Source organism: Artemia sp. Qi Xiang Cuo, chromosome 16 (genome assembly GCF_049724085.1).
Source record: "Artemia sp. Qi Xiang Cuo chromosome 16, ASM4972408v1, whole genome shotgun sequence".
In the NCBI taxonomy this organism is placed as follows: Eukaryota; Metazoa; Arthropoda; class Branchiopoda; order Anostraca; family Artemiidae; genus Artemia; species Artemia sp. Qi Xiang Cuo.
Window position 1 is genome coordinate 4613935 of NC_142809.1, and position 27384 is coordinate 4641318.

The 27384-nt window shown below is 32.7% G+C and overlaps 1 protein-coding gene across 1 annotated transcript in view; it reads right to left on the minus strand.

Moving 5' to 3' along the window:
- Positions 1-3419, minus strand: part of LOC148942492 (uncharacterized) — an 84947-nt gene extending 81528 nt beyond the window's left edge. Inside the window, exon 1 of the mRNA XM_089102244.1 lies at positions 3340-3419. Within this exon, the coding sequence (XP_088958370.1) occupies positions 3340-3361 (22 nt within the window). The 5' untranslated portion in view covers positions 3362-3419. The remainder of the gene's footprint in view (positions 1-3339) is intronic.
- Positions 3420-27384: the final 23965 nt, after the last annotated feature.

Below are 27384 nucleotides of genomic sequence, written 5' to 3' on the forward strand. Positions count from 1 at the left end.
TAGCACAATGTATTTTCTCGTATGATTAATTGATTATGAATAAATCTTATCTTATCTTCTTTTAATTTATTTAATTAATTTAATTAATTAGTTTAATTTATTCGTTTGTTTGATGAAATTCTAATTGATTGACTGTGTTTAATGCAGGTACAAAAGAAATTAAATTGACCTTTTTTGGCTGCTGGCCTATAAAAGATTGATAGTTAAAATAGGCCTGAGATTTTGCATGTTGTACCATCGAGAACAAAAACAGTTGCGGCGACCGCAAAAACAGATAGCTCACTTTAAAAAGACATGCATCTACATTAATTAAACGCAAAACCATAGATTTCGGAAATGTATGACTTCTAATTAGCTTTAACAGCAAAAAATAAAAAAAAAAAACGGAGTGAACCAAACGATGAAGAAAACTCGTTGAAATGAAACACTACATAACTTAGTAGTCAACGAGCTGGACAGGCGACAAGTATTAAAAGAAAAAACAGCCCGTACTCTTTCGCTAGGGCTTGAGAATTTCTTATTCCCTAGCCCCCACATGAAACTTGGAGTCTTCTCACCCCCTAAAAAAAATTTCTAAAAGTTTCAATCCAATACCCCAGCCGTGAGACAAAAGTGGGAAGACTTACTCATACTCCATGTAAAATCTTAAATAATTTTAACCTATTTAATATAATTATTCTATTTAATCTAATTAACACAACCTATCGACTCTGATTATATCATGAAGAAATACTCGCTTCAGGGCTCGTATACCCGCTCCATAATATCACGTGATTGTTTTTATAAGTGATTTGCTAAGAGTTACCGACATTACCAATGAAAAAATTAAAGAATTTAACAAAAAGTGTCCCAAAACACTTTTTGGATTGTTAAATCCCTTCTCAAAGAAGCAAGACAGGACAAGGACATTAGTAGAACGGTTAATTAGGTGCAAGAAAGTTTTTGGGGTATCAGGCTAGCATTTTCTGGAACCCCTCAAACGACCATCTGGTTAGAATTAATCATTAAGTGCGAAAACCTGAAGAATACCGAAAATTGATGAGTTTCTAAGGTCATATGTCATTCTACATAATTATATAGAAACTGGGACAGTAATTGTAGGGAAAAAATCAGAAAAAGATTTGAAAGCCAAGATGTCGACACCAAGAGGTCCAATAGAAATTTATTGACAGAAGAGACGATGTTTTAAAAGAGGTATTTTTGTCCTATTAAATTTCAAGTTTTTTCACATATTAAACAATTTGATTTTTAAGGAAGCCCTAAGATTAAAAAAATAAGGAAGCCCTAAAAATCTTGGGGGGCCGAGTTCTCTCGGCCCTCCTGGATCTGTCCTTGTCTGGAAAAAGCCTGGACGCTTAGCAATCTCCGGTATTTGTCTAGAATTTGGATACACACGCGAGAAGTGAAGTTTCATTAATTTTAATAAAATAAAATAAAATTGGATGAAAATATAATAGTTTAGAAACATATTTGGGCTATATACTTGCACATTCGGGGGGGGGGGGGGGATTGTTAAAGCATAGTATATATTAAATACGTAATCTAACCTAACATAACCTAGCTACCTTTTAGTCCCCCTAGACCCCAAAAAAACTGAAGTTTAAATCTTTCTCACGGAGTGAGCAATATCTCACTATACAGCGGAAACCTGTTTATCAGCAGCAGCTTTGAGGTTTCGATGCGGTCTTTTTTTCGTGTGTACCCAGATTCTAGACAAGGACCCAATCTCACGATTTTCAATCCTCTACTAAAATAGTAGTCTACAAATTACAAAACTCGTAGATATTCGAACCTAAGGATGTTTTAATTCTCGTTTTATTTAGATAATTAAAGATAGGATTTCATAGAAATCCATACATTTACCCATGAAACCAGTTTTAGGTCACGAGATTTTTAAGTTTCACTCTTTTTAAGTTTGAGGGGGATGGTCCCTTCCCCCTCCCACTGACAAATCTCATCGTTTAATAGAATAGCAACCAGCGCTGGTATGGGTGTCCAAAATCAAACCACATTTTCAAGTAAATGCTTTGAGTTTTTAATCTGGAATATCCAAAGGGAATCCATGGGTTTATTCAAATTTCACCAATCGTATATCAATGTAACATATATACCCCTGTCTCCAGAAACAACTCTGGAGATAGGGGTGGGTCTGAATAATCTTTTAATTATTGGATAAACTGAATTTTTTGAGAAGTACGGTATGAAAAAGACAATGGTACATACGTGCTATAGCGACCACACCAAAGAAGTGAAATTAGATTAATCCCAATGAAATATACCAAAATATAATGAAAATATAAAATTTTATTAACAAAGTTATGGAAACTACAGCAGGGAATTATGGAAAGCCGGCCCCATAGAACGCATTATATTAAATACCTAAACTACACCTCTATATACTAAATATTTAATTAAAATATACCTGCATAATAGTTTATCTCGGTCAGGCTAAGCTAATTACCTCCGAGTGGACACAGAAAACCGGTCAAACAGTTCGTGGTAACTGTAAGTAAGGAGCGACCCGGCTCAATAGTAACCGAAACTCTAAAAAACGGAATTTTGATACCAATAGATCAATCAAAAGAATCAGATTGTAATGCTGATTTCAAATATATAAGTTTCACCAAGTTTAGTCCTACCCATCAAAAGTTACGAGCCTGAGAAAATTTGCCTAATTTTCGAAAAAAGGAAGAAACATCCTCTAAAAGTTATGGAACCTTAATGAAAATCCCACCATCAGATTCAGTGTATCAGAGAACTGTAGAGGTTTCAAGCTCCTACCTGCAAAAATGTGGAATTTTGTAATTTTTGCCAGAAGAAAGATCACGGATGCGTGTTTTTTTGTTTGTTTTTCCCAGGGGTGATCGTATCGACCCAGGGGTCCTAGAATATCGTGGGAAGGCTCATTCGAACGTAAATTAAAAGTTCTAGAGCGCTTTTTAATAACCAAAAAATGGAGGGCAACTAGGCCCCCTCTCACGCTCATTTTTTCCCAGAGTCACCCGAGCAAAACTTTGAGATAACCATTTTGTTCAACATGGTCGAAAATATAATAACTATGTCTTTTAGGATGAGTTAATCACCCATAGTCCCCAGGGGAAGGGCTGAAAGTTATAAACTTTACCCAATGTTTACATGTAGTAGTGGTTATTGGGAAATATACATACGTTTTCAGGGGGGATTTTTTCTGGTAGTGGGAGGATCTTTCCATGGTGGAGGAAGTTTTCATGGGAGAAGGGATATTGCTAAGAAGGGGGTGCTGGATTTTCAATTGTCGCGGTAGCAGCCATTACATTTGAAAATAGAACATCATAATAACCCTTAGAAATAAAATTTAACCTTTATTTTTATGTATATCCATCCTCGTGACGTCGCTAAATTCACATTCCGCTGAGATATTGGTCCACCCTATCTACTGTCTCGCTCACAAGTTATTACGAGACTAAATCAAATCAGTAATTCTCTTGGCAGGAGCACTGCTTGGTGAAGAGACAGAGGAACGCTGAGACTTACGGAACACCTGCCCGATTCAATATTTTCCGGCGCGAAGGTAAGATATACCCTTTGGATTAACTATGTGGTGAAAATGATAACAAGAAAAAGGTAAACAAGGGGAGATTTTAAGAGCCACATTTAATCGAATCTTCCGTTTATTTTTGACTAGTTAATTTATGCAACCTCGATGATTGTCTTAAAAATAGATATGCTGCATATCTATTTTTAAGACAATCATCGACGTTGCATAAATTAACTAGTGGCCAGTGTGCCAGTGTTGCCAGATTGTGAACAAAAAAGTAAGCTGCAGCCTTTGAAAAACAAGCCAAAAATAAGCCAGACAATTTTTTGCCCAAAATCTAACTTTACTTTTAATGGTGTCCAAGTTTTGACGGCTGTTTTATAGAAATACTGTGTAGCACTCAAATTCTTAGGTACAGATCCTGTGGTGTACTACTGCAGGGGTGAAGTAGTACATTATGTTGATGGTAGTACATAAAACAATTAATATCCCCAACTGCCCCATAACGATTTTCATTTTTGCATGTATTCTGAGAAAACCAATGACCAATTTGCTTCTTCCTTTGAGCATATTTAAACTGAAATGATGCAAAGAAAACCTCAAATATAAATAAATGTATTTTCTCAAAATAGGCCTAGACAAAAAGTGAAAACGGGTATGGGGGTACCCAATAGGCTATATTGGGGGCAGTACCCAATGCATTGGGGTGTGTACCCAGTCAGCTAGGCTGTGTACCCAATCTGTTTGTACAGAGATACAAACCACAGAAAATAGCTAGAGTGTACATGACGACTCACATGAACTAAACAGTTAAACAGGATCTGTAGATGTTACAGACATGTCTGTTATGAGTTTTATTCCTGGCGTTATTCTATACTAATAAGTAACAGCTAATATACTGTACCTTCTGTAGTTCATCCCCATGACTTAATGGCTAACGCTTTTTATGCTGTTGTTACGAAGCCACGTGTCTCTTAGGATTTGAAAACTTCACCGCAGTGCCGCCGTTAGATTCGTATTTTGACTATAGAGTTAAAACGTGATTTTGACCTTTCGTGAGCATTCGTTCGTTCGTTCGTTCGAAAATCGGATGAATTGCCAAAAAATATAAATTCTTCCCGAAAAAGTAAATCACGCCAAGAAATTAGCCAGCTCAAAATAAAAATAGCCAAGTTTTAAGCCACAAGCCAGTTCCAAAAATTTTCACGCCAGTCGCCACCAAAATAAGCCAGTTTGGCGTAAAATAAGCCAATCTGGCCACACTGGATATGCACGCATAAAACTCTCCAAAGGTATGAAGAGGCAAAAGAACCAGCAGGAGCTATGCAATACGTGCAAGTATTCGCAGGAATCCCATGCAATTCATTGGGCTCCTGTGCAGCTGAACCCTTCCTTAACTGAGCCCCATGCAAATTAATAACTTAAACTGAACGTTCGTGCAACTCAACTCCTGTTTAACTCAACAACAAACCTTAGGTTAGGTTGAGTTGCCTTAATGGGCTTGAGTTAAATGAGTGTTTAATCGTACGGGTGTTAAGTTGCATGAGAGCTGAGTTGCACGAGGGTTTTTTCAAGGGATTCAGTTACACGTACACCTGTTCAGCATATTTCTTTAATTTATGTTTATTCTGTGTAATTCTAATCTATCTTAGCATTGATTAAAGAAATGCTACGTCATTATTTTAGAGACAAAAATTTAATTATATGAATGAATTGGTCAATAGAGAAACGTTAACACTAATTTTGGAATCTTTTTGGACAACAAGAAAAGCTACTATGCTCACATAATAGTTAAAATACTCTATTTATGTGTTTAGATTGGAGTCTCTCACCTTTTCTTTTGTTATTTAAAATGTAAATCTGCTTTGTTAGTTTCTGATGAAGCACTGGGATGATTATTTAAATCATGGCCATTATTGGGATAACTATGAAAATGATTGCTTCTTATACTTCCAAGTAATTCCCAAGTAATTACTTCCAAGTAATTCAACAAATAAATGCATATGCTAGTTTTGATAAGTTAGCTTATATATAAGTATATATATATATATATATATATATATATATATATATATATATATATATATATATATATATATATATATATATATATATATATATATATATATATATATATATATATATATATATATATATATATATATATATATATATATATATATATATATATATATATATATATATATATATATATATATATATATATATATATATATATATATATATATATATATATATATATATATATATATATATATATATATATATATATATATATATATATATATATATATATATATATATATATATATATATATATATATATATATATATATATATATATATATATATATATATATATATATATATATATATATATATATATATATATATATATATATAGTATGATAAGTAGAAAGCTATCTTATACTCCGAACAGCACCACGTGGTTTATGGTTTTCTCACTGAGAATGAAAAAACAGGAATATATATATATATATATATATATATATATATATATATATATATATATATATATATATATATATATAAATAAAAGTTCAAATAGGGATAAAATCCTTTTGATAGACAGTGATTGATAGAAATTCACAAAAATACCAGATATTTCGGTCACATATACAGTGACCGTCATCAGTAGTAAAACTAAAATAAAACAATTTAAAACAAAAGTTTATATACTAAATCAAATAACACTACATATTGTTTGAATCTCTAATTCTTTTCAAAGCAAAGGCAGAAGCTATTCTCTTTGACCTTCTTGGATTCGGTTCATTACCGTTCAATGATATAACATTTGGACAAAGGTCAACTACATTGGGTGAATTGAACTTTACTCTGTCAGATTTTAATAAATTATCATAGATAGAGTCCAGCCCATATTCACCTGTATCCCGATTCAAAGCAATATTCTTGAATAGGATTTTCTTCATTTCAAGAGTTCCGCGAAAATTTTTCTTTAAAACCCAATCCCTCGAAATCAAAGAGAAATTCTCGAACAAAATAAAATGGTCTGGAAAACTAAAAATATGTTCTGAAAGCGCTGAAGTAAAATCTTCAGACTTAGAATCTTGCTTTAAAGCCGAAGAAATAGAATCTTTGTGTTGTAATAATCTCATTTCCAAACTCTGGTTAGTACGTCCCACATATGAGCTTCCACAAGTACATGGGATCTGATAAACCCCATTTTGTTGCCCCAATGAAGTTAGATCCTTCCCAGAATTTAGAAAACTACCCAAAGTATTATTACTCTTTAAAGCTACTCTTAGAACATTGCTTTGTAAAATTCTTTTAATTTTTTCACTGAGCCCGGGTACATCTGGTAAGGAACAAAAAACATCCTTCTCCCGAGTTGTCTCCAAGACTTCCTTAGAAATCTCTAGAAACCTTTTTCTTCTTTTTGAAAAAGTCTGGTTAATTAACCATTCTAGATACATGTTACTTATTAGTATTTTGCTTAGAAAAGACAACTCCTCCTCAACAAATTTTGGAGAGCAAATACTAAAGATCCGATTAGTTAAAGAAATGATCAAACCAATTTTTACTTGGCGAGCGTGACCGGAACTATAAGACAAAAATCAATTGTTATTTGTCGGTTTTCTGTAAATTTTAAAATCCAGACTATTTTGATTTTTCAAAAGAAGAACATCAAGGAAAGGAAGTTTCCCATTCTCTTCCAATTCAACAGTAAACTTAAAATCCCCTCCCAAACAATTTAGATGTTCCAAAAATCCTTTTAATTCCTCCTCCCCATAATCCCATACTGAAATAATGTCATCCATATACCGGCCCCAGAAAATATGTTTTAAAAAATATGAATCTAACTACGTAGATAATAAAAATTATCTACGTCATATATATATATATATATATATATATATATATATATATATATATATATATATATATATATATATATATATATATATATATATATATATATATATATATATATATATATATATATATATATATATATATATATATATATATATATATATATATATATATATATATATATATATATATATATATATATATATATATATATATATATATATATATATATACAAGTAGAAGGCTTTCTTATACTCCGAACAGGACCACGTGGTTTATGGTTTTCTCACTGAGAATGAAAAAAGAGAATTTTTCTCACTTGGAAAACCATGAATTTTGTCACATTTATGGTTGTTTTCATGGATGGATATGTGTGTTGGTCAATATATTTGATGTTTTTCATTGATGTCAACAGCAATTCATGTCTGTTTTATGGTTTTTGTCAGTGAGAATGAAAAAAGAGGAACTTTCTCACATTTATGGATGTCAACAGTAATTTATGTCTGTTTTATGGTTTTTGTCAGTGAGAATGAAAAAACAGGAACTTTCTCACATTTATGGATGTAAACAGCAATTTATGTCTGTTTTATGGTTTTGCTCAGTGAGAATGAAAAAACAGGAACTTTCTTACATTTATGGATGTCAACAGCAATTAATGTCTGTTTTATGGTTTTTGTCAGTGAGAATGAAAAAACAGGAACTTTATCACATTTATGGATGTCAACAGCAATTCATGTCTGTTTTATGGTTTTTTTCAGTGAGAATGTACATGCTCGACGCGAATGTTATGAGATTGTTTGGCTAACCTAACCTGAGAAATTGATTTACATAATCGGTGGGAATTATTGGTTCACGAAAGGGGAATTAACAAACAACCATGGCTTCTTTGATCTTTAGGCTAACCTAACCTGAGAAATTGATTTACATAATCGGCGGGGAAATTATTGATTCATGAAGGGGAATTAAGAAAAAAACATGGCTTCTTTGATCTTTAGGCTAACCTAACCTGAGAACTTGATTTACATAATCTGCGGGGGAATTATTGGTTCACGAAAGGGAAATTAAGAAACAAACATTATGGCTTCTTTAATCTTAGGTCTGAGGGATAAACGTTCTTTAGGTCAGAGAGAAAAATTAATATTCTATTTTTAAATAGGGCTTCATTGATCTTTAGTGTCAGGAATTAGAAATGACATCACTTGTTATCTTGGAATTATGCGGGAGTCTAAAGAGATGGAAATTCTATTTTTAAATACGGCTTCACTGAGCTTTAAGTCGGAGAGATAAATTGATATTCTAACGAAACCTTAATAGTGTAGCTAGGAACATTTATGAGATGAAGAGATTAACGTAGGAAAGGGTTTCCTAGAAATTTGAAATGTGACAGTGCAGGGATGCCAAAAACAAAAGGAACAAACAGAAATTACTTTTAGGGGATTATTTGGGTGAAACGGTTTTAAACATTTTAGGGAATTATTTCTGCGAAACAGTTAGAGACATTTTAAAAGATGATTTTAGAAAAGGTTTTAGAAGAGGTTTTGAGTGTGGTCGTTATAGTAAACAAGTTCTATTTGAACAGTGTCGTGAGGTCCTCTACCCCCACCCCAAAGGGCCCCGATCGCCCTACCCCGACCCAAAGGGCTCCGATCCCCATACCCCAAACCCGAAGGGACCCCCCCGTCCCCAAAGGTTCCCCGGGCTCCCACCCGGCCCCCAGACCCCCAAAGGCCCTCCCCGGGCCCCGTCTTTCGTTGATGTATGTTGTCTGAAACCTATAGTTTGGGATGTAGTAGTTTGCTATTTTTGACTTTTCTGAGCTAGGTTTCTTAGCCTTTCATAGGTATGTGTTGTCTGAAACCTATCATTTGGGATGGGTGGATTTCTATTTTTGACTTTTCTGAGCTGGATTTCTTAGCCTTTCATAGGTGTGAGTTGTCAGAAAAATATGATTTGGGATGTGTAGTTTGCTCCTTGGACTTTTAAGAGCTCGGATTCTTAGTCTCTCATAGGTGTTTGTTTTCTTAAACCTCTAGTTTGGGATGAGTAGTTTGCTATTTCAGACTTTTATGAGCTAGTCTCTCCTAGTATATCGTAGGTGAATGTTGTCAGAAAATTATGATTTGGGATATGTAAATTACTATTTCGGGGCTTTTCTGAGCTTGATTTATTAGTTCCTCACTGGTTTTGGTTGTCTGAAAACTATTGTTTGGGATGTGTTGTTTGATTTTTTTGACTTTTCTGAGCTAGGTTTCTTAGCTTTTCATAGGTGTGTGTTGTCAGAAACTTATGATTTGGGATATGTAAATTACTATTTTTGACTTTTCTGAGCTATATTTCTTAGCCTTTCATAGATGTTTGTTGTCTGAAACCTATAGGTTGGGATGAGTAGTTTGCTTTTTGACTATTCAGAGCTGGATTTCTTAGCCTTTCTTGGGTGTGTTTTGACTGAAACTTATGATTTGGGATTTTTAAATTACTATTTCGGTCTTTTCTTAGATAGATTTCTTAGTCTTTCGTTGGTGTGTGTTGTCTGAAACCTATGATTTGTGATTTGTATTTTTGCTTTTTGGACTTTTTAGAGCTAGGATTATTAGTCACTCATAGGTGTTTGATGTCTGAAACCTATAGTTTGGGATGAGTAGTTTTCTATTTCAGGATTTTCTGATGTTAGGTTTCTTAGTATTTCTTAGGTGTGTGTTGTCTGAAACTTATGACTTGAGGTGTCTAATTTGCTATTTCAGGCCTTTCTGAGCTAAGGTTTCATAGTATTTCGTAGGTGAATGTTGTCTGAAACTTATGATTTGGGATATGTAAATTACTATTTTGGGATTTTATAAGTTAGATTTCTTAGTATTTTGTTGGTGTGTGTTGACTGACACCTATGATTTGGGATATAAGGTTCTTAGTCTTTCGTTGGTGTGTGTTGTATGAAACCTATGATTCGGGATTTGTAGTTTGCTTTTTGGACTTTTCAGAGCTAGGATTCATAGTCCCTCATAGGTGTTGTTGTCTGAAACCTATAGTTTGGGATGAGTAGTTTGCTATTTCAGGCTTTTCTGAGCTAAGGTTTCCTAGTCTTTCGTAGGTGTGTGTTGTCTGAAACTTATGATTTGTGGGGTGTAATTTGCTATTTCAGACTTTCTGAGCTAAGGTTTCATAGTATTTCTTTGGTGAATGTTGTCTGAAACTTATGATTTGGGATATGTAAATTACTATTTCGGGCTTTTCTAAGCTAGATTTCTTAGTCTTTCTTTGATGTGTGTTGTCTGAAACCAATGATTTGGGATGGGTGGGTTGCTATTTTTGACTTTTCTGAGCTGGATTTCTTAGCCTTTCAGAGGTATGTGTTGTCTGAAACCTATGATTTGGGATGGTTAATTTGCTATTTTGGACTTTTCTGAGCTAGGTTTCTTAGCCTTTCATAGGTGTGTGCTGTCAGAAAAATATGATTTGGGATTTGTAGTTTGCTTTTTAGACTTTTCAGAGCTAGGATTCTTATTCCCTCATAGGTGTTTGTTGTCTGAAACCTATAGTTTGGGATGAATAGTTTGCTATTTCAAGCTTTTCTGAGCTAAGGTTTCTTAGTGTTTCATAGGTGTGTGTTGTCTGAAACTTATGATTTGAGGTATGCAATTTGCTATTTCCGACTTTTCATAACCAGATTTCTTAGTCTTTCGTAGGTGTGTGGTGTCTGAAACCTATGATTTGGGATGTGTGGGTTGCTATTTTTTGACTTTTCTGAGCTGGATTTCTTAGCCTTTCGTAGGTGTGTGTTGACTGAAACCTATGATTTGGGAATGAGTGGTTTGCTATTTTTGACTTTTCTGAGCTAGATTTCTTAGCATTTCATAGGTTTGTGCTTTCAGAAAATTATGATTTGGGAGGTGTAGTTTTCCACTTAAGTTCTTTATTTCACAAAGACATAAAGAAATTTAAAGTTCAATTCTAATTTTTTCGGTGGAAGATAGAAAAAGTAATACCATACTTGTGAATATTTTTTCGAAGAGATGAAAAATTTAAAATACTGTTCCAAATTTTTCACAGAAAATAAAAAAGTTCAAGTTCTCTTCGGAATTTTACCAAAGAACATAATTCAATTCTAATTTCTCCAGAGAAAACAAAAATCTTCCACTTCAGTTCCATATTTCACAAAGACATAAAGAAATTTAGAGTTCAATTCTAAATTTTTCGGTGGAAGATAGAAAAAGTAATACCATACTTGTGAATATTTTCCCAGAAGATAAAAAGTTCTAGTTCAATTTAAAATTTTCTCAACGAAGTCAAGGAAAGTTCAAGTTCTCTTCTGAATTTTCTCAATGAAAAAGAAATTAGTCATTGATCATTTCTGTTTTTCCAAATAATATAAAAATTTTCCACTTTAGTTCAGATCTGTCTCGAAGAGATGAAAAATTTAAAATACTGTTCCAAATTTTTCACAGAAGATAAAAAGTTCAAGTTCTCTTCGGAATTTTACCAAAAAACACAATTCAATTCTAATTTCTCCAGAGAAAACAAAAATCTTCCACTTCAGTTCTTTATTTCACAAAGACATAAAGAAATTTAGAGTTCAATTCTAAATTTTTAGGTGGAAGATAGAAAAAGTAATACCATACTTGTGAATATTTTCACGGAAGATAAAAAGTTCTAGTTCAATTTTAAATTTTCTCAACGAAGTGAAGAAAAGTTCAAGTTCTCTACTGAATTTTATCAAAGAACACAATTCAATTCTAATTTATCTAGAGAAAATAAAAATCTTACACTTAAGTTCTTTATTTAACAAAGACATAAAGAAATTTATAGTTCATTTCTAAATTTTTCTGTGGAAGATAGAAAAATTAATGCCATACATGTGAATATGTTTCCGGAAGATAAAAAGTTCTAGTTAAATTTTAAATTATCTCAACGAAGTGAAGAAGAATTCAAGTTCTCTTCTGTATTCTACCAAAGAACACAATTCAATTCTAATTTCATCAGAGAAAATAAAAATCTTCCACTTCAGTTCCTTATTTCACAAGGACATAAAGAAATATAAAGTTCAATTCTAAATTTTTAGATGGAAGATAGAAAAAGTAATACCATACTTGTGAATATTTTCACGGAAGATAAAAAGTTGTAGTTCAATTTAAAATTTTCTCAACGAAGTGAAGAAAAGTTCAAGTCCTCTACTGAATTTTATCAAAAAACACACTTCAATTCTAATTTATACATAGAAAACCCAAATTTTCGATTTCATTTCTTTATTTTAAAAATACATAAAAAAATTCAGAGTTTAAGTCTAAATTTTTCGGTGGAAAATAGAGAAAGTAATAACATTCATGTGAACATCTTACCGGAAGATAAAAATTTATAGTTCAATCCAATATTATCCCAGCGAAATGAAGAAGAATTTAAGTTCTCTTCTGGATTTTACCAAAGAACACAATTCAATTCTAATTTCACCAGAGAAAATAAAAATCTTCCACTTCAGTTCTTTATTTCACAAAGACATAAAGAAATTTAAAGTTATATTCTAAATTTATCGGTGGAATATAGAAAAAGTAATACCATACATATGAATATTTTTACAAATATATTAAAAATTTAAAATAATGTTCAAAATTTTTCAAAGAATATAAAAAAGTTCAAGTTCTCTTCGGAATTTTACCAAAGAACATAATTCAATTCTAATTTCTCCAGAGAAAACACAAATCTTCCACTTCAGTTCTTTATTTCACAAAGACATATAGAAATTTAGAGTTCAATTCTAAATTTTTCGGTGGAAGATAGAAAAAGTAAGAGCATACTTGTGAATATTTTACCAGAATATAAAAAGTTTTAGTTCAATTTAAAATTTTCTCAACGAAGTGAAGAAAAATTCAAGTTCTCTTTTGAATTTTAGCAAAAAACACAATTCAGTTCTAATTTCACCAGAGAAAATCAAACTCTTCCACTTCAGTTCTTTATTTCACAAAGACATAAAGAAATTTTAATTTCAATTATAAATTTTTCGGTGGAAAATAGAAAATGTAATGCCATACGTGTGAATATTTTCCCGGAAGATAAAAATTTCTAGTTCAATTTAAAATTTTCTCAACGGGCTGAAGAAAAATTCAAGTTCTCTTCTGAATTTTACCAAAGAACACATTTCAATTCTAATTTCACCAGAGAAAATAAAAATCTTCCACTTCAGTTCTTTATTTCAGAAAGACATAAAGAAATTTAAAGTTCAATTCTAAATTTTTCGGTGGAAGATAGAAAAAGTAGTACCATACTTGTGAATATTTTCTCGAAGAGATGAAAAATTTAAAATACTGTTCCAAATTTTTCACAGAAGATAAAAAAGTTCAAGTTCTCTTCGGAATTTTACCAAAGAACACAAGTCAATTCTAATTTCTCCAGAGAAAATAAAAATCTTCCACTTCAGTTCTTTATTTCACAAAGACATAAAGAAATTTAAAGTTCAATTCTAAATTTTTCGGTGGAAGATAAAAAAAGTAATACCACACTTGTGAATATGTTCCCGGAAGATAAAAAGTTATAGTTCAAAATAAAATTTTATAAACGAATTGAATAAAAGTTCAAGTTCTAATCTGAATTTTACAAAAGAACACTATTCAAGTATAATATCTCCAGAGAAAAAAAAAATCTTCCATTAAGTTCTTTATTTCACAAAGACATAAAGAAATTTAAAGTTCAATTCTCAATTTTTCGGCGGGAGATAGAAAAATTAATACCATACTTGTGAATATTTTCACGGAAGATAAAAAGTTCTAGTTCAATTTAAAATTTTCTCAACGAAGTGAAGAAAAGTTCAAGTTCTCTACTGAATTTTACCAAAGAACACAATTCAATTCTAATTTCTCCAGAGAAAATCAAAATCTTCCACTTAAGTTCTTTATTTTACAAAGACATAAAGAAATTTAAAGTTCAATTCTAAATTTTTCGGTGGAAGATAGAAAAAGTAATACCATACTTGTGAATATTTTCCCGGAAGATAAAAAGTTCTAGTTCAATTTAAAATTTTCTCAACGAAGTGAAGAAAATTTCAAGTTCTCTTCTGAATTTTACTAAAGAACACAATTCAATTCTAATTTCACCAGAGAAAATAAAAATCTTTCACTACAGTTCTTTATTTCACAAGGACATAAAGAAATTTAAAGTTCAATTCTAAATTTTTTGGTGGAAGATAGAAAAAGTTATACATTGATTTTGAATCTTCGACATGAAGATAAGGTGCATCACTTTAATTCTGAGTTTTCTCGAAGAAGTGCAAAATGTTCAAGCTCTCTTCTGAATTTTCTTAAAGAAGTGAAAAAAGTTAGCTCAATTCATAATTTTACCAATGAAAATGAAAAAAGCTTCCACTTCAGTTCTTAATTTCTCAAAGACATAAAAAATTCAAAGTTCTCTTCTAATTTTTCCAAGAAAATAAAAAGGTTCCCCTTCAGTTCTGGTTTTTTCTCAAAGAGATGAAAAATTTAAAGTTCTGTTCTAATTTGAAATTAAATTTTAGCTCCTTTGTCTTATGGATTTACCCCTCAAATTTTTAAATTAGAAAATGAGTGACTCGTTCTATTATTAAAGACAATCGTTAAAACTCGTTCATCTAAGCTCAAAAAAAATAGTTTATATTAGGTATAAATAAATATTAATAAATAAATATAAACAGTTATACATGTTTAAGGTAGGTTATTTTAGTTTATCTTATCATGAGCGCTCATGATAAGTTAACCTAACCTTTTCTGGTGAGTATGGTTAGGTTAGGTTAGGCTAGATTAAGTTAGGTTAGACTAGGTTAAGTTAGGTTAGGTTAGCCTTCGTACGCTTCACTTAGGTTAGCTTGGGTTAGGTGAGAGACAGGCAAAAAGTTAGGTGTATGATTAGGTTAGGTTAGATTAAGTTAGGTTAGGTTAAGTTAAAGAAATTTAGAGTTCAATTCTAAATTTTTCGGTGGAAGATACGCGCGCGTACGTAGGCTAACCTAGCCTAACCTAACTTAACCTAGCCTAACTTAATCTAACCTAACCTAACCTAATCATACACCTAACTTTTTGCCTCTCACCTAACCTAAGCTAACCTAAGTGAAGCGTACGTAGGCTAACCTAACCTAACTTAACCTAATCTAACTTAATCTAGCCTAACCTAACCTAACCTAACCATACTCGCCAGAAAAGGTTAGGTTAACTTATCATGAGCGCTCATGATAAGTTAACCTAACCTAACCTAACTTAAACATGTAGAAATGTTTCTATTAAGAGAACTATAAGAGAACTTTGAATTTTTTATGTCTCTGAGAAATTAAGAACTGAAGTGGAAGCTTTTTTCATTTTCATTGGTAAAATTCAGAATTGAGCTACCTTTTTTCACTTCTTTAAGAAAATTCAGAAGAGCTTGAACATTTTGCACTTCTTCGAGAAAACTCAGAATTAAAGTGATACACCTTATCTTCATGTCGAAGATTCAAAATCAATGTATAACTTTTTCTATCTTCAACCGAAAAATTTAGAATTGAACTTTAAACTTCTTTATGTCCTTGTGAAATAAAGAACTGAAGTGGAAGATTTTTATTTTCTCTGGTGAAATTAGAATTGAATTGTGTTCTTTAGTAAAATTCAGAAGAGAACTTGAACTTTTCTTAACTTCGTTGAGAAAATTTTAAATTGAATTATAACTTTTTATCTTCCGGGAAAATATTCACAATTATAGTATTACTTTTTCTATCTTCCACCGAAAAATTTAGAATTGAACTTTAAATTTCTTTATGTCTTTGTGTAATAAATAACTGAAGTGGTAGATTTTTATTTTCTCTGGAGAAATTAGAATTGAGTTGTGTTCTTTGGTAAAATTCAGTAGAGAACTTGAACTTTTCTTCACTTCGTTGAGAAAATTTAAAATTGAACTAGAACTTTTTATCTTCCGTGAAAATATTCACAAGTATGGTATTAATTTTTCTATCTCCCGCCAAAAAATTTAGAATTGAACTTTAAATTTCTTTATGTCTTTGTGAAATAAAGAACTTAAGTGGAAGATTTTTGTTTTCTCTGGAGAAATTAGAATTGAAGTGTGTTCTTTGGTAAAGTTCAGAAGAGAACTTGAAGTTTTCTTCACTTCGTTGAGAAAATTTTAAATTGAACTAGAACTTTTTATCTTCCGGGAAAATATTCACAAGTATGGTATTACTTTTTCTATCTTCCACCGAAAAATTTAGAATTGAACTTTAAATTTCTTTATGTCTTTGTGAAATAAGGAACTCAAGTGGAAGATTTTTATTTTCTCTGGAGAAATTAGAATTGAATTGTGTTCTTTGGCAAAATTCCGAAGAGAACTTTAAATTTTTTATCTTCTGTGAAAAATTTGGAACAGTATTTTAAATTTTTCATCTCTTCGAGAAAATATTCACAGGTATGGTACTACTTTTTCTATCTTCCACCAAAAAATTTAGAATTGAACTTTAAATTTCTTTATGTCTTTGTGAAATAAAGAACTTAAGTGGAAGATTTTTATTTTCTCTGGTGAAATTAGAATTGAAATGTGTTCTTTGGTAAAATTCAGAAGAGAACTTGAATTTTTCTTCACTTCGTTGAGAAAATTTTAAATTGAACTAAAACTTTTTATCTTCCTGGAAAATATTCACAAGTATGGTATTACTTTTTCTATCTTCCAACGAAAAATTTAGAATTGAACTCTAAATTTCTTTATGTCTGTGTGAAATAAAGAACTGAAGTGTAAGATTTTTGTTTTCTCTGGAGAAATTAGAATTGAATTGTGTTCTTCGGTAAAATTCCGAAGAGAACTTGAACTTTCTTATCTTCTGTGACAAATTTAGAACAGTAATTAAAATTTTTCTCTCTTCGAGACAGATCTGAACTAAAGTGGAAAATTTTTATATTATTTGGAAAAATAGAAATGATCAATGACTAATTTCTTTTTCATTGAGAAAATTCAGAAGAGAACTTGAAGTTTCCTTGACTTTGTTGAGAAAATTTTAAATTGAACTAGAACTTTTTATCTTCCGTGAAAATATTCACAAGTATGGTATCACTTTTCCTATTTTCCACCGAAAAATTTAGAATTGAACTTTAAATTTCTTTATGTCTTTGTGAAATATAGAACTTAAGTGGAAGATTTTTATTTTTTCTGGAGAAATTAGAATTGAAGTGTGTTCTTTGGTAAAGTTCAGAAGAGAACTTGAACTTTTCTTCACTTCATTGAGAAAATTTTAAATTGAACTAGAACTTTTTATCTTCCGTGAAAATATTCACAAGTATGGTATTAATTTTTCTATCTTCATAGAAAATAATCACAATCATAGTATAACTTTTCCTATCTTCTATGGAAAAACTTAGAACTGAACTTTAAATTTTTTATGTCTTGGTGAACTTAAAACTGACGTGGAAGCTTCACCTACGAAATACTAAGAAACCTTAGCTCAGAAAAGCCTGAAATAGCCAACTACTCATCCCAAACTAGAAGTTTCAGACAACAAACACCTATGAGGGACTAAGAATCCTAGCTCTAAAAAGTCCAAAAAGCAAACTACACCTCCCAAATCATAATTTTCTGAAAGCACACACCTTTGAAAGGCTAAGAAATCTAGCTCAGAGAAGTCAAAATAGCGAACCATTCATTCCCAAATCAAAGGTTTCAGTCAACATAAACCTACGAAAGGCTAAGATATCCAGCTCAGAAAAGTCAATAAATAGCAACCCACACATCCCAAATCATAGGTTTCAGACACCACACACCTACGAAAGACTAAGAAATCTGGTTTTGAAAAGTCGGAAATAGCAAATTGCATACCTCAAATCATAAGTTTCAGACAACACACACCTATGAAATACTAAGAAACCTTAGCTCAGAAAAGCTTGAAATAGCAAACTATTCATCCCAAACTATAAGTTTCAGACAACAAACACCTATGAGGGACTAATAATTCTAGCTCTGAAAAGTCTATAAAGCAAACTACAAATCCCAAATCATAATTTTCTGACAGTACAAACATATGAGAGGCTAAGAAACCTAGCTCAGAAAAGTCAAAAATAGCAAATTAACCATCCCAAATCATAGGTTTCAGACAACACATACCTATGAAAGGCTAAGAAATCCAGCTCAGAAAGGTCAAAAATATCAATCCACCCATCCCAAATCATTGGTTTCAGACAACACACATCAACGAAAGACTAAGAAATCTAGCTTAGAAAAGCCCGAAATAGTAATTTACATATCCCAAATCATAAGTTTCAGACAACACACAACTACGAAATACCATGAAACCTTAGCTCAGAAAAGCCTGAAATAGTAAATTACACACCTCAAATCATAAGTTTCAGACAACACACACCTACGAAATACTAAGAAACCTTAGCTCAGAAAAGCCTGAAATAGCAAACTACTCATCCCAAACTATAGGTTTCAGACAACAAACACCTATGAGGGACTATGAATCCTAGCTCTGAAAAGTCCAAAAAGCAAAGTACAAATCCCAAATCATAGGTTTCAGACAACACACACCAACGAAAGACTAAGAACCTTATATCCCAAATCATAGGGTTCAGTCAACACACACCAACGAATGACTAAGAAATCTAACTTAGAAAATCCCGAAATAGTAATTTACATATCCCAAATCATAAGTTTCAGACAACATTCACCTACGAAATACTATGAAACCTTAGCTCAGAAAGGCCTGAAATAGCAAATTAGACACCTCAAGTCTTAAGTTTCAGACAACACACACCTACGAAATACTAAGAAATCTTAGCTCAGAAAAGCCTGAAATAGCAAACTACTCATCCCAAACTATAGGTTTCAGACAACAAACACCTATGAGGGACTAAGAATCCTAGCTCTGAAAAGTCCAAAAAGCAAAACTACAAATCCCAAATCATAGGTTTCAGACAACACACACCAACGAAAGACTAAGAAATCTAGCTTAGAAAAGCCTGAAATAGTAATTTACATATCCCAAATCATAAGTTTCAGTCAACACACACCCACGAAAGGCTAAGAAATCCAGCTCTGAAAAGTCCAAAAGCAAACTACTCATCCCAAACTATAGGTTTCAGACAACAAACACCTATGAAAGTCTAAGAAATCTAGCTCATAAAAGTCAAAAATAGTAATTTACATATCCCAAATCATGAGTTTCTGACAACACACACCTATGAAAGGCTAAGAAACCTAGCTCAGAAAAGTCAAAAATAGCAAACTACTCATCCCAAACTATAGGTTTCAGACAGCAAACACCTATGAGGGACTAAGAAATCTAGCTCAGAAAAGCCCGAAATAGTAATTTACATATCCCGAATCATAATTTTCTGACAACATTCACCTACGATATACTAGGAAAGCCTAGCTCATAAAAGTCTGAAATAGCAAACTACTCATCCCAAACTAGAAGTTTCAGACAACAAACACCTATGAGAGACTAAAAATCCTAGCACTGAAAAGTCCAAATAGCAAACTACACATCCCAAATCATAATTTTCTGACAACACACACCTATGAAAGGCTAAGAAATCCAGCTCAGAAAAGTCAAAAATAGCAAACCACCCATCCCAAATGATAGGTTTCAGACAACACATACCTATGAATGACTAAGAAATCCAACTCAGAAAAGAAAAAAATACCACCCCATCCCCCCCAAAGCATAGTTTTCATAAAAAAGCCATCACCTAAAGAGGGGGCCGGGGGAGGGCTTTGGGGGGTCTGGGGGGCCGGGTGGGAGCCCTGGGAACCTTTGGGGACCGGGGGTTCCTTTGGGATTGGGGTATGGGGATCGGAGCCCTTTGGGTCGGGGTAGGGCGATCGGGGCCCTTTGGGGTTGGGGTAGAGGACCTCACGACAATGTTCAAATAGAAATTGTTTACTATAACGACCACACTCAAAACCTCTTCTAAAACCTTTTCTAAAATCATCTTTTAAAATATCTCTAACTGTTTTGCCGAAATAATTCCCTAAAATGTTTAAAACTGTTTCACCCAAATAATCCCCTAAAAGTAATTTCTGTGTGTTCCTTTTGTTTTTGGCATCCCTGCGCTGTCACATTTCAAATTCTAGGAAACCCTTTCCTACGTTAATCTCTTCATCTCATAAATGTTCCTAGCTACACTATTAAGGTTTCGTTAGAATATCAATTTATCTTTCCGACTTAAAGATAAGTGAAGCCGTAATTAAAAATAGAATTTCTATCTCTTTAGACTCCCGCAGAATTCCAAGATAACAAGTGATGTCATTTCTAATTCCTAACAGTAAAGATCAATGAAGCCCTATTTAAAAATAGAATATTAATTTTTCTCTCTGACCTAAAGAACGTTTATCCCTCAGACCTAAGATTAAAGAAAGCCATAATGTTTCTTAATTCCCCCTTCGTGAATCAATACATTCCCCTAGCGATTATATAAATCAATTTCTCAGGTTAGGTTAGCCTAAAGATCAAAGAAACCATGTTTGTTTCTTAATTCCCCTTCGTGAATCAATAATTCCCCCGCCGATTATGTAAATCAATTTCTCAGGTTAGGTTCGCCTAAAGTTCCTGTTTTTTCATTCTCACTGACAACGAACCATAAAACAGACATAAATTGCTGTTGACATCCATAAATGTGAGAAAGTACCTGTTTTTTCATTCTCACTGACAAAAACCATAAAACAGGCATAAATTGCTGTTGACATCCATAAATGTGAGAAAGTTCCTGTTTTTTCATTCTCACTGACAAAAACCATAAAACAGACATAAATTGCTGTTGACATCCATAAATGTGAGAAACTTCCTGTTTTTTCATTCTCACTGACAAAAACCATAAAACAGACATAAATTGCTGTTGACATCCATAAATGTGAGAAAGTTCCTGTTTTTTCATTCTCACTGACCAAAACCATAAAACAGACATAAATTGCTGTTGACATCCATAAATGTGATAAAGTTCCTGTTTTTTCATTCTCACTAACAAAAACCGTAAAACAGACATGAATTGCTGTTGACATCCATTAAAAACATCAAATAAATTGACCAACACACATAACCATCCAAGAAAACATCCATAAAAGTGAGAAAATTCATGTTTTTTCAAGTGAGAAAATTCCTCTTTTTTCATTCTCACTGAGAAAACCATAAACCACGTGGTGCTGTTCGGAGTATAAGATAGCCTTCTACTTATATATATATATATATATATATATATATATATATATATATATATATATATATATATATATATATATATATATATATATATATATATATATATATATATATATATATATATATATATATATATATATATATATATATATATATATATATATATATATATATATATATATATATATATATATATATATATATATATATATATATATATATATATATATATATATATATATATATATAAGTTATAATAAGTTAACCGCAAAAATTATTCGGAGATAAATTCAGAAGTACTACTACTAAAAACTCACCACAGCCCCAAGTCGCCTGAGGCCGGCACAGCTACGCACGCTCCTTTTCCATCTCAGACTATTCAAAGCCGCCCTCTTTACACCCTCCCAGAAAGTTTCCATTTCCGTTAAATCTTTCTTTATGACATCTTCCCACCCCAACCGCGGACGACCTGCTTTTCGTTTTCATCCTTGACGGTTGGCCGAAAAGGACAATCTTCGGCAATCTGCTATCCTTTATCCGCAGAATGTGCCCAATCCATCTCAACCTTTATTTCATTATAGCCCTAGAAAGCGGGTTTGAACTACACCTTTCGTACAGCCTACTGTTTGAAATACGGTCAGTCAGCGAGGTGGTGGCGGGCGGTAATTACTTCAGAAATAAATTCAGGCTATATCTTCATTACTTCAGAAATAAATTCGGGCTATAGATTTACATATTAGCCGGGGGGGAGGGTTAAAGTATAGCTGGTCTGCATGCAAAATGTGTTTGGTACAAGTATACTGCATATTAGATAGATAGATAGAGAAGTGGATTCTAAAGCCAAATATACGGCCATGAACATAGTAAAATAACATAAATGAAAGGCACAAATAGCATAAACTTTGATCAGCGATCATCATAAAACACTAAAATGAAACACTACATTAACCTAATAATAGTACTGAATAGTTGGAAAATCGGTCATTGAAAAAACAATAAAACACTTAACGCTTGGAAAAAAACACTTAAATGAAACATTACACTTACTTTATGCTGGGATTTTTTTTTTCTTTTTAATTAACAAAATTTCCAGGTACCTCGCTATTCTTCTGTATTTTTTAGTGGCTAAATACCTAGAAAGAATTATTTTCTGACTTCAAACTTTCAAATACTTTATTCCCCCCATAAATACCCCACCCCCAGAAAATATCCCCCTCCCCGTGGAAAAGAAGGCTTTCCAAATTTGAAAATTTTATTTGAGTTTGATTTTTTAATTTTCCGTAGGGGGAAGGAATTTTGGTACTTGTGTATTACGGGCAACTCACTCAGGTTTACGCTGTGTAAAACTCGAGAACAAACCGGTTTCTCCGTTAGTTTTTTCAGCTTAGCACGAGACAAGACAAAGACAAGTGACAGAATATATGGCAAATATACAATTTTGGCTATATATTTTCACATAAGGGGGTTGGGGGGATAAAGTATTTGGACAGTTTGAAGTCAGAAAACAATTCTTTTTAGGCATATGGCCACTAAAAAATTACAGAAAAATAGCGAGGTATCTGGAAATTTTTTTATAAAAAAAAAAAAATCCCAGTATAAAGTAAATGTAATGTTTCATTTAAGCGTTTTTTCCAAGTGTTAAGTGTTTTTTTTTCAATGACCATTTTTCCAATTATTAAGTACTTTTATTAGGTGAATGTAGTGTTTCATTTAAGTGTTTTATGATTATTGCTGATCAAAGTTTGTGTTATTTGTGTGTTTCATTTATGTTATTTTACTATGTTCATGGCCGTATATTTGGCTTTAGAATACACTTCTCTATCTATGTATCTAATATGCAGAATACTTGTACCAAACACATTTTGCATGCAGACCCGCTATACTTTACTCCCCCCCCCCTAATATGCAAACCTATTGCCCAAATTTATTCCTAAAGTAACGTAGAAACTAACGAAAAAACGGGTGTGTTCTCGAATTTTACACTGCGTAAACTTGAGTGAGTGGCGCATAATGTACACACACCAAAATTTCTTCCCCCAACGGAAAAAACTCAAATAAAATTCTAAAATTTGGAAGCCTTATTTGCCACGGAGGGTATTTTCCCGGGGAGGGGGGGTATTTACCGGGGGTATTTTCAGCGGGGGTGGTATTTTCTGCGGGGGGTATTTTCCGCGGGGTTATCTTCCTCGAGGGGCAGGGGGTATTTTCAAGGGGTATTTTCAGGGGGGTGTGGGGTAAACGTCTAGAACCCAGCCGGGTACCCAAAAAAATCTATTGGCAATTTTTTTTGGAAAACATCTAGCAAATATTCATCCGCTTTTCGAAGCACCAATGCTTCAGAACCAAATTTGACCACTGTCATCACTGTAGCTTCCAATATTTTAATCTTGGTTTGCAGACTTATCTTCCTATTCTTCCAAACTTTTTTTAACTCTGCAAAAACACCCTGAGCCTTGGCTAGTCTATGTTTTACATCTTCACTGCTCCCACCGTCATTACTAATAATAAATAAAAAAAACAAGTTTTTTTTACCTCGAAGTAAGGAGCGACATTAAAGCTTAAAACGAACTGAAATTATTCCGTATATGAAACAGGCTGTCCGCTCCTCAACATCTCGCTCTATACGCTAAATATTTTTATTGTTTTAAAAATTGGAGTTATGACAAAGAGTCAAACTTTAGCAAAAAGAGCGAGAGTAGTGTTGTGTCAATGAAAGGATGCGGGCCCATAGGTAGTCCATACAAGCGGGCCCTATTATTATATCAATTAAAGACAGCGGGAAGGTGGGACATTACTGTGTCAATGAAAGAGAGCAGGGAGTACGCCTTTATTGGGTCAATTAAAGAGAGTGGGGCCCTATCCTTTTTGCACGTATATCAATGAAAGAGAGCGGGGCCCTATCCCTTTTTTTGTATGGATGTTTTATTTTTATTTTTTTTGTATGGATGTTTTATGTTTATGGATGTAAGGATTTTTATTGTTTACCATACAACCGGGCTATCATTCCATGTTGTATTAATGTATTTCTTTTTTTGGTATGGATGTTTTATGTTTATGGATGTAAGGATTGTCAATCATCATTCCAACGGGGCTTTCCCCTTGCATTCCAATGGGGCAGCATGGTTGGTGTTTTATTTAATATTTTTTTTGTATGGATATATGGATTTTTCTTTCAATAGTTTTTTTATTGATGGCATTTTATTGTACTCTAGTGATGATATTTTTCTTTTCCAATGATACGATTTTTTACATTCTAAGTATCTTCCCATTGATTTTCATGAAATTCGTGTTTGATCTAGGAATCGAACGTGAGACCCGTGATTTCCTAAGGTAAAAGAACGACACGTTAATCGACTGAACCAACAAGCCATTGAACATATTATGATTTTAGAGATACATCCAATGTATTGTTTCTTGGACATTGCCCAACTGATGTTAAGCGTCACAATATCGTAACAAGTTCATTCCATTGAACTGGAACAAGTTCAAGCACATTCGATTTATCAATTGGAGTTTTGATAGGTATTAAAAGTGATCTGTTTCGGGGCATTGTTATTGCATCTTCGGGAGAATATGCATACCACGATGATTTGAGATACATACTAGACAGACAATTTCTTCTGATGCTTGGGCCCCAAGTCCTACCCCTATCCCTCGACCCTATCCCTACACCCTCCCTCCCTCAACCCCCTCCAGCCCCCTCCCCCCTTCCCGAACTTTTTTTTTATTTTTAACATGGTATTTTTTTAATTTTTTTTACATAGAATGAGATGAAGAGAATGAGATGAAACATACTTAAAACATTAAAACTTTACATTTAATATTTTCCCAACTTAAATGAGAATAGTATATATATGTTAGTCATGACCTTTACTATTAGAAAAATATTGTTTGTAGTAGCACTTTTTTTGGGACTGAATTTTTTATGCACTTAGAAATTATTCAACTTTTTTTTTGGACTGAATTTTTTGGACTTCGAAATTATTCAACTTTTTTTACGTATCTTAAAATGACATGAAATATGCTTGCGGCTCTACCAATCGTACTCTATGCTTGCTCATAGACACAACGCGACTTTCCCACTGGTACTCTATGGGGGTTATAGACACTACCTAGTTTATTGCATGTATTAAATCAGTAATTTTTACGGAGTGGAACGATAAACACAAAGATAAGTCGTATCTTTAAAAAAGTGAAGATGGTGCATTTTAAGAAAGTGTGTTCACATGATAGTGTTATTGTAGCATTGAATGCTGGCAATGAGAAGTATTTGAACTATGAAACAAGTACAAGTGGTAGCACTATTGGAAATGTATACGTGCATTGTCATGATAGTAAGAAATTATATTTCTTTGGAGTACCAAATAAATTCAACTCTTATGATGGTGGATATGCGAGATTGAGATCTCCGCAGATGATCGCACTCAAAGAGAATGCCAACATAAAAATAATAGTTGATGAAGAGGGGCAATGCTTATGGTAACATGTTACCCAGTGTTACACCCCATCGTCAGATTTTGGGTATTAGCATTCAACGGAAGATCAAAAGAAGACAGGCATACTCTTCTACTAATATCATAAACCATATCTTCTCTACGTGCCGGAACTGTTACCCGTGTAAAAATAATGTGATAATAGACAGTGAAACTGCCAGAAAAATAAAAAGGGTATTGGCGGAAAATATCACTAAGGAATACAAAGATGAATCGATGAAAAACAAAGTGCCAGCAAACGTCACTACCATTGATCAAACAATTAATGAACCAAATAATAGCAAAGATGAAATGTATATTGAACATGTGGATGACCCCACAGAAGAAATGCGTTCACATGCTAGTGTTATTGTAGCATTGAATGCTGACAGGGAGAAGTATTTGAACTATAAAACAAGTACAAGTGGTAGCACTATCGGAAACGTATGTGTGCGTTGTCATGACAGTAAGGAATTAAATTTCTTTGGAGTACCAAAAAAATTTAATTATACAAATGGTGGTTATGCGAAAGTATCATTTCCGGAGAAGTTAGTACTCAAAGAGAATGCCAACATAAAAATAATAGTTGATGAAGAGTGACATCTTCTTGCTAGTGCTTCTGGTCACATGCTATCTATTGATAGAACCTATCGTCATCTTTTAGGTATTAGCATTCAAATGAAAGCAGAGGGGAAAAGAAAGGCCTACTCTTCTACTAATATTATAAACCATATCTTTTCTACCTGCCGGAAATGTTACCTTTGTAAAAATATTGTTGTTATAGACAGTGAAATTGCCAGAAAAATAAAAAGGGCACTGGTAGAAAATATCACTAAGGAATATAAAGACGAATCGATGAAAAACAAAGTGCCAGCAAACGTAACTACCTTTGATCAAACAGTCAATGAACCAAATAATCACAAAGACGAATCGCATATTGAACTTGTCGGTGACACACCAGTAAATAATGTGTATGACTCAAAATGGAATAAGGATTATTCTACTGATAACGAGCTAAGAGAAGACAATAGCTACAATATCAAGAGAGAACGGGGTGAACTATTTTATGGAACAGATTCAAAATGTCCAAAGTTGCTCATTGATATTAATAATGTATCATAACATATGTTCTGTATTAATATTCTGCATGACGTTATTTCATTAAAAATCTATTATGCATTAAATCGTTATGTGTTCATTATTTTTAAAGTAGGCTAGCATATCAAACGTTTAGAATGTTTATTCAAACATCGGAGATGTAAGAAAAGGAATTTGCATACAGTCAGACACATGGGGTTTTTGCAGGCCTTAGGGTACCTCTTCGGATGACAAGCTTGCTGAAAAAGGGTATTCAGAAACCTTTTACCTACGTTTCATGGAGTGTTTTTGCTCTAGTATCT